Source organism: Trachymyrmex septentrionalis, unplaced genomic scaffold, assembly GCF_001594115.1.
Source record: "Trachymyrmex septentrionalis isolate Tsep2-gDNA-1 unplaced genomic scaffold, Tsep1.0 scaffold20, whole genome shotgun sequence".
NCBI classification, from domain to species: domain Eukaryota; kingdom Metazoa; phylum Arthropoda; class Insecta; order Hymenoptera; family Formicidae; genus Trachymyrmex; species Trachymyrmex septentrionalis.
In genome coordinates this window covers 4,243,293-4,252,504 of record NW_017305180.1, presented here as the reverse complement: position 1 = coordinate 4,252,504, position 9,212 = coordinate 4,243,293, and the positions used below count along the sequence as shown (strand labels likewise).

Here is a 9,212-nt window from a genome sequence, read left to right as displayed (position 1 = left end):
GCAAAAGTTGAAATTGTTCGCAGAAAGGAAAATTACAAAACGTTACCTCCGAATTATATCCGGAACAAACATAATTTGTTGTAAATTAATTAATTTCTTAAAAAAAAATTTTTTTTTTTTTTTCAATCATAAATACGCTTTCGTAATCGGTTAAACTGATTCCGGTGTTGACTGAAGTATTATCGCCGAAATAAATTCATTTTCGCGTTTAACGTCTACATTTTCAAAAGCCATTCCCAACTATTTCGATAACTATAAAACTTGCAAATATTTACTGTTTTTATCGTTCCTGCAGAACTGTATGAATAAGGTTATAAGTAAGGAAAACACCGATTTCTTACGTCGTAAGAAAGATGCACGTAGTATAATATGGAGATACTCGATGGGGGTGAGATGTCAACGTCAGCCCTCGGGTATGGACGCGCATGGCCGCGCTGACCGGTTCAACGAATGTAATCTCGTCTCGCAGTGACACTCCTGTATTACACTTTAGAAGGAAAAAAGGCTCTTTTGATTTCTCCAGATCTATCTTACAAATTCACTACAATCCAACAATCTCCCTCGCCCAGCGTTTTTTTCCAAAATATTATTAATAATTTCACAATTGTAAATTGTTTTACAAATGCGCGTTATCGAAAAATTTATAAAAAATGCAAACAATTTTCAAAAAGTAATAAACAAGTCGAAACGATCGATTTGTTGTATTCTTACAAAATTAGCGACAATTAAAAGTTACTCACGTCTCCCAAATCGCGTATATGTAATTCCTATTCTTGAATGAGAATCACTGTCGGCATCCCGGAGCCAGTGGCGCGAGTAAACCAATAACGCGTCCGCCACGCCGGGTGCCAGATTCAAATCCGGCAGGGACCGAAACGGTATTCCACGACGAAACGGATAGCGGGGGCTCCGCAGGACATTTCGAATCCGTCTCCGCGTCCTGCGGGCTTTACTGGTTTGTCGAGCCATTGGCTCGATTCGGCAATTCTGCGCGCGTTCGACTTTCTCGCGAAAGAGAACGAATGCGATCGGTCGCCTACACAATTTCGCACATGCAAAACTGTTGCTTTCGCGTAATCTATTTAATCTGGCCACTGCGACACTCGCGGCCGGGATGGAAAATGCGAACGACACTTCCTGTGGATCGTTGAAGAGATTTAGAAGCGAAAGTATCGTCAAATAAAAATCTAAAAATTTATCATTGACATTAAATATGGATTTAAATAATAACTAACGAGTAAAACTTTTCAAATTTTTGTAATTATTATAGGTATATAGAGTAAAAATTGTAAACATCAGGAGTGTAGAAAGAGTAATTTATATAACGCGACAAACTTGAGACTATGTATTACTATATATTTACCATAAGAAATTTTGATGTTATGGATGACAGATTAATTGCGATCACATATCTTCAATAAAAGCAAAGAAATACAATTTTAGGAAAAGTCTTATTAACTGAAATAGATTCATGTAACGAATTTTTTTTTCGCACGTAGATCAACAATGTCTCCATAACGGTGTGTTGTAACGATTGATAGAGAACCGAGTACAAGCAAGAAGTTTGAAATACGTGAAGTGTATGTCTTCCTATTTTATCTAACTATAGGTCGGATAAGATATACGTATATACCGAATAAAGTTATTAGGGCAAGGTGAAGAAGTCCGCAACAAGACGAGCCTCGTTTCAGCGTCTTCGTGAAGGAAGCGGAAGAAGGAAGAGACTCGCGAGAGAAAGGAGACCGAGATATTCGCCCGTTCCACAGAGTGTACGAAGCGTATCCAATTTGATGGCATTACAATAACGGGGGTAATGTCTGAGAATAATGAAATTTCCCCCAATCACCACGGTTCGCCTAGAATACGTTCCTTCATTCCTGTCTTCTCTCTCTCTCTCTCTCTCTCTCTCTCTCTCTCTCTCTCTCTCTCTCTCCTTTTTTCCCCTCCTCTCTCCGTCGAACTGAGGTCTTCCATCGTCTACTACACCCACACGAATAGACATGTACAGGCAGACCAGAGAAAATGAGTAGAAACGTTTTCGAATCAATCCCGTTCGCGAGTTATTTCGCTCCCCATCGAAGAAGAATCGAGGGATCCTCGAGTGCTTCCGCTCAAGAAATGGATTCTGGTCAAAAGTTTTGGAATGCGACGACAGTTGCGAAAATTCTACGCACTCCCGCAACGTTATTACAACATTATGTAACGCGATAAAAGTTTAGAACTATCATGATGAATCGTTTCAAAATTCTTCTAATTTCAAAAATGAGTTTCACGAAAACAGTATGTAATTAAGTAGGCGTAAGTCGCGTGAAAGTATATTTGTCTTATTATGTATACGTCAAATGCTGCAAAGACAAATGTATTAATATACCTCTATTTCTCAGAAGATTAAAAAAAAAAAATAAATAGATTCTATGTACATTCGCGAATGCAAAGAGTTGATTTTGTAAGAGTTTCTGATTTTCGACTTTTCAGATAACACAATTCTTGAATTTTATTCATTCTTACACGTGCTGATTCCATTGCAATAAAATGCATCCACTATAATCCACTTCCAAACGACAAACGATGAAAAACGACGAAATATCGGGAGAGACTTTGAATTCCGAGGCCGGAATTCCTTTTGACCGTTCGTCGTTTCGCTCGTTCGACGCCTCGTTTCGCCTTAACGTGAGCGCAATAATTCTCGAGCGAACTGTACGTAATGGAATATTACACGGACCATTAAAGAAACGTTAATCTTGCCCACAACAAGTTCAGAAGCGCTCGCAGGATGCTCAAACGCGGCCGGGATTACGCGCTGGCTTTGATCCTCCAACGCCCCGAAGGCGCGCACCGGAGTCCGCAGCCTCCTGTAATTTGTTAAAACGCGAAATTCTATGACGTCGCTGTTTGTGCTGGCGTCTCGTTACCGCTTAAAAGTCACGCGGCTCCTTTGACGACCTGCCGTAAAACATACTTGTTATTTAATATTAAATTGATCGTTTTTCCTGCCATTTTTCATCCCACTTTTCCTTTTTACATTAATAGTTGAAAGAACTGTGATTCCGTCAATAGAATTTTAGAATAGTAAATATTGTATTTGTTAAAATAATTAATGAGTGAAGAAAATGACATAAATCTACGAAATGGGAAAAGATTTAGAAGAAAATTTTTGTTCTTCAAAAAGTGTTTTTTATATTAATTATATTAATTTCTTATTTTTCTTCTAATTATTTCTTCTGTCTATTAATATCTTCCTTGTTACATCCATTATTCAAAATGGCCACGAAGTCAGTCACAATTTATTGATACTCAATAACAGTTTTATACTCCATGTTAAACATTATATTACGAAAGACTTGCTTCCATGATGATAAAGCAATGTCACTACTTTCGCGAATTGTTTCACACGAATCGCTTTACTCTATCTTCCTCGGCGTGGATACTAAAATTTTTCGGAAGGGGGAGGCGTGCTACACAGAAAAAGCTGCGGATGAACTCTCGACGGCTTTCTTTCACGGGTAAGAGCGAGCCTTTGACATTTTTTTTCTCGCGTCGATAAGAATGCTCTCTCGGTTCTACCGTCATCCTTTCTGTCCTCCTTGCCCTCCAACCAGAGACTTTCTTTCGTAGTCTTTCTGCGAGGGTGACTCGTGTACACCTCGGCGCAGATATTACGAAGGCGCGAGGGAGCAAGTCAGCCAGCTTCGGGAAGGGAAGACGAGACGAGAACGAGAAGGAGACGCCGCGGCAGACGAGAAGAGAGATGGCGCGGGGTGACGTGGGAGAGAGAGAATTTAGCGACCCTCTTTCGCTTTTTACCCTAAGCGAGTCGAGAGCCCCTTAGCCACCGTTTATTGGACGCATGCAAATATCCATGGCAACGGCGGTACCGTGCCGTATACGGGAATACGGGAAGAACCAACCCCGCCGCGCCGCACCGTCGAGAACGCCGAACGCGCGAGGGGTGTGTACACGGAGATATTCCAGGTCGAAGGAAGAAAAATAGAAAAAAGAGCGAGAAAGAGAATGTCAGGGAATTTCCTTTTGATCCGCGCGTCGCCCATCTTCAAGCAATCTCTTAATTGATTCTGCAGGAATTGGTATTCTTTTCGGTCTCTGGATACTTTTTCAGCTGTTATCAAACGTACGTGTTTCCGCTAGTCATTACATCTGACAATATAATCTAAATCTCTTGAATGTAGTGGTAATAGAAATCTGAGAAATTCGATTACTTTCTTAACAAAGATATTCAGTTATAGATAATAAAATTTTCAACTGTAAATGATTAGAAATCAATGAGTTGAAACTTGGAGATGCAATTGGATAAAGAAACTTTATTCTTCATCCAATTTTCCATGAATTTACTTCATTTCGTCTGTCTTTATCCTGATTTATTCGCCTAGCGAAAATTAACAACTCGAGTGATGTCGCAGCAAAAACAATTTCTTTAAACTATTAAGATGTTCTGAAAATCGAAGATTTTCAAAAAAGAGAAGAATGTTATCAATCATCTGCTGTCCATGTTATAATTGATCAGAGGCACGTTAACTTCAGTTAACTTCTAGAGATCCTCCAATCAGAATCTAGACACGAACCATAGTTTTCTATGTTAGGACGGTAGTTTTACCAAAAATCTACGAGAGAGAAGGACATGGATTTTCTATTTGTTTATCTTTCTCATTCCGTTCTATCTTTTTCTTATCTATTTCTCTCTTTCTTCCTCTCTCTCTCTCAGCAATTGTTAAAACACGGCGGATCAATCAAAAGTCACTTTCTCATGTTCAGACTCTTATTAGAGGGTCTCTAACTTTAATGATACACGTTCTATCGGACCACGTGGAGTGCGATCGCGAGACCGGAAGAACGACTCGTGTTGGGGGAGCAACGGCTCATCGGGGCGGAACCGGTTAACGCCAAATCGTCCGTCATTCGTTTGCGCGATTAACCGCTTCGTGTTAACAACATCGGCCGCGCTGCGACAAGGGGAGGAGTTTGTACAACGTCCTGGTCGCGCGCGCCCACCCGAGTCCATCGGCTCGCATAAACATCCTCGGTACAACCAGCCGCCACCCCACAGAAAACTGATTTCCATCCCCCCGTGCCGCGACTCGCGCTATCTATGTAAATGCGGTCCTGTTTTGTGTGAGTAGACAAAGCCCCCGTCGACAATACGCCTGCGCGTTTACAACCTCCACCCGCCGAGCCGAAAGTCAGGCTCCATTACGGCTGTTTTGCGACGCGCTTTGTATTGTTGTCGTCGCCAGCACCGCCGCCACCGTCGCTGCCGCGCAACATCGATTCCTCCACGAAAACTTCTGTCATTTTCGTTAGATTGTAATCGGTTGACACCCATGAACTTTAACTACTGGATTAACCAGGATCTGACGTTTGGCGAAACCTTCGCTACTTAATCTTCATTTACTGTCCGGTCATTTACTATTCGCGGCTGATATAAAAAGTGACGCGCTTTTATTAAATTGAAACACATTTTGCATCAACTTTATCACCCTTTCCGCAGATTTAGTAAACAGAAATTTTGACAGTTGAAATAGTTTTAAGGAAAGAAACTAGTCTTTCATTTTTTTAATTAAATTTAATTTTCACACGTTGTTTATGAAGAAAAAAATATACTTTTTTTCTTTTTTGGTTATTCTCGTGTAATAATTATGACCCAGCTTGTGTATTTGGGACCCATGCAGATAAATACTACTCCAGTTATATTATTATAATTCTGTCTATTGGCCACAGTAATGATAGAATGGTCGTCTACTGGACGCACTACAATTTCTGGTTTCTTATTCGAATAACGGTAAGAGAAATAATTGGATGGAAATGTAGGTCGTACTTACACTCGGGATGTTGTCGTTCGTGCACACTCCCTCCTGCAACAAGCGATCTCGAATCTCCCACGCGAAGATGGACGGGCACTCACTTTTGTAGAGGGAGATCTTACTGACGACCTCTGCCGTTGCCACGCGCGGTTTGCTGCCGCCTATGGCCCTGGGCCTTATAGATCCGGTCTCATAGTACCTACAACAATAATAATTTGCGGTACAATGCGGTAGGAATACGTGGAAACGCTCGGGTCGCTATTGAAAATGAAACATATTATACGTCTATCTCTTTAAGCATGTTATGATAGCCTAAATACACTCGAATAATAAATGCAGAGCCGGTATTGAACAATATACCTTGATTGCCTCTCATGCTGATGTTTAGTCAAATCTTTGATTAGGCTCACTTCTGCCTTTCTCTTAGCTCTTGACTCAGGCTCGATTGTAATTTTGTGTAATGTTCTTTTAATTGAAATTTACAAAAGCTACATCGACTCCTACTCGATTTATAATGCAAAACAAACCGACATGCAGGCTCATATTTCATGCAGAACTGCGAGATTTGAAACAAGTTTCTCAATTGACGACATAATTGCTCAACTTACTTAAAGTAATGTCTACAATGAAATTTCAAAGCATAAAATTTCAACTTTAAGTCTTAAAGTAGTAAAAAAATTTATCATAATTAATTATTCTCCTTCAACTGTGATCAGTCAATTTCTTCTAGTTAAACCGACAAAAAGGTCCAACCACAATGACATTTTGGTTGGATCTTTTCGTTGGTTTAATTAGAACATTTTTCTCAGTGTAAATTTTACGCCGAATTTTACGCCTTAAAATCTCATTGTAGACGTCGCTTAAGATATACAACGGATTTAATCGGATTTAAGAACGCGGAGCACCAAACGGAGCAAGCAATATTGCAACCAACCTGCCGAGGATCTTGGAGACACAGCCGTTGCTGACCTGTAGTATCCTGGAGATGTCACATGGCCGTGCGCCCGAATGTGCAAGCTCGACGATCTTTTGCCGTGTTGAGTCCGGAAGTGGCCGACCGCCGACGAAGACACCCCCCAGCTGGTTTACCCCGCTGTGTCCTGCAAACGACAAAAGTTGTACGGTTATCCTTTGCTTAACAGTTTCGAGAACTGGGTAACAACAAATTGCGATGCAACAGATTGCAGCTAGCAACAAGTTACGATAACAACAAATTGTCTTTCTTCTGAATTATTATTTCTTCCTTTTTGCTCTCTTCTTTTTCCCTGATTCTTCCTCCTTCCACGAGCACGACGTTTGCGTAAGGGGTGTGGAAAATTCAAACGCTCCACCGCCTCCGGAGACTTTTTCGCATTTCGGCGAACAATACCGCTGTCACCATAGATCATGTATTTTCCCTCCTCTCGTCCGCGGAGACTTACCCCGGAAACCCAAGAGGAGAGGAGAAGACCGCGGGTAAGCTCTTTCTTTCTTTCTTTCTTTCTTTCTTTCTTTCTTTCTTTCTTTCTTTCCAGACTCGACGAAGGGAGAGCGACGGGGAGGCGGAGGACGAGTACAGGGGGTTGGCCACAAGCGTCGTAACGTCAGCGAATCCCATCGTAGATAATCTTCGACTCATTGTGTCAGTGACAAGGCAGTCACACACGTCGGTGCGGGATACTCGAGAGGAACGCCAGGATGGTGTGTTCCCTTGCGCAGATATTTTATATTCCCGCGACCGCCGCGCGCGAATGCCGTATCCGAAGGTGACATTTAGAGTGGAGCGCCACGCCTTAATTTTTCTCGGATAGAAACTCTGTCGTCTTCAAGGAAGAGGTAGAATTTAGAAATAAGACGTAGGAAATAGATACTAAGATAATACAAATGAAAGATATAACGTAACGTATAATATAACACGTATAATTTATCCAAGAAAGTATATATATATATTTTTTTAATTTTAATTTAATTTAGTATTCAGAATAATTAATGATTTTAAAAGAAAACAAATTTTTTCAAGCATTCGACATCTAAAGCTGTAGCTTTTTAATTATTACTTAAATCATGTTATATCAAATCTAATTACTTACTAGGTGACTGTAAAAAGTGTTTTTTTTTTATCTTGCACAAAGGATTTTTTTTATCTTGTATAACGTACAGAACTGTTTTTACATGTAAAACTTTTGTTGAATTTTCTGACAAGGGCGGAAAAGGAAATACCGTCGATTATATCCGACGATGAAAACGTTGATAGAGATTATCAAATAGAAGCGCGGATGTAGCTTTCGATCGCGATAGGAAGGTACATACGTTAGGGAAACGTCGGTTGTCAAAAATTTCTCATCGACGCTAATTCGGCGCGTCGGGCGACACACACCCGGAGGGTTACGAGGGAGATTTACGATCGTGTGCGATCGACGAAAAGGGGGCTTACGGTCGATTGACTTTCGAAAATGGGCCTGGCGCGAGAATCGCGAGCCATTTCTCGTATCTATCTACGCGCGCCCGTCATAAATGGGCCTTTCCTTGTTTGAAAGAGAATCTATTCTCCACATACGTAATATATGTACACACGTAATACACACACACGGGGGCGCTCGTATTATTGTGTGTATTGTACTATAATAGTAAATTCGGTCACTCGCACTGTAATACACTGGATCAGTGCACATTAAAAGCTGCTTTACATAAAGTACCAAATGCAGTGGCGTAATATAATCAATTTTGACACTGGAATAATACATGTACATATACTCTGTTCAATAATGTGACGATGGCCGTAGGGTATGAAATCGTTTAAAATATCTACATGCTTTTACATGTAATTTCGTTAATTTTACGTGTCGCAGCTTTTTAGTATCCACCAATCTGATGCAAGTGACCAAATTTCCTGCCCAAGTTAAAGTGAGATAAATGTTTGACATTTGGCAAAAGTGAGAAAGAGAGTTTCAATGCAGTTTAGTGCCGGAATAAAAACCGGAATAATTCAATATAAAGTTCGTCAAACATACGTCAGACATTTATTATACCTATTTCACTTTAAGTTCCAAAAGTGTATACTAGTCCAGCCACAGAAAACAAACCTATTGTTCGCGAATTAATGAAGGCTGAGTTTATAAGTAAGCCACCATTTGTTTCGCGTCTATATTAGATCCGCGTAAAACGGATAATAAGGAATGTGGAAACGGTGAAAGCGATGAAATTCTCGCTCGGTTGGGAGGAATCCGCCGATAATACCGCGCAGAGCTCACAAATCGGCGGGTAAAAAGCGGAGCGGTGAATTAAAGAAACAAATGGAGTCTGAAAAGGAGGGCGAGAGCCGCGCTGCGCCGGCTAAGGGGGTGGCGAGCAAATTGTTAAACGCGCTTCTCGAATGCCGACTCTTAACGAGCGATAATAACTCGCGCAAATAACTGG

General features: G+C 40.8%; 1 protein-coding gene across 4 annotated transcripts in view; it reads right to left on the bottom strand.

Annotated features, from left to right (window-relative positions):
* LOC108747692 (paired box protein Pax-6-like) overlaps positions 1-9,212 on the bottom strand; it is a 116,681-nt gene that overhangs the window by 56,291 nt on the left and 51,178 nt on the right. For all 4 annotated transcript variants that reach the window (XR_001939256.1, XM_018485336.1, XM_018485337.1 and 1 more), the window contains 2 exons: positions 6,751-6,916; positions 5,835-6,015 (listed from right to left, as the gene is read on the bottom strand). Coding sequence is in view for 3 of the 4 variants with exons in the window: in XM_018485336.1 (XP_018340838.1) it covers positions 5,835-6,015; positions 6,751-6,916 (347 nt within the window). In the remaining variant the exon portion in view is untranslated. The remainder of the gene's footprint in view (positions 1-5,834; positions 6,016-6,750; positions 6,917-9,212) is intronic.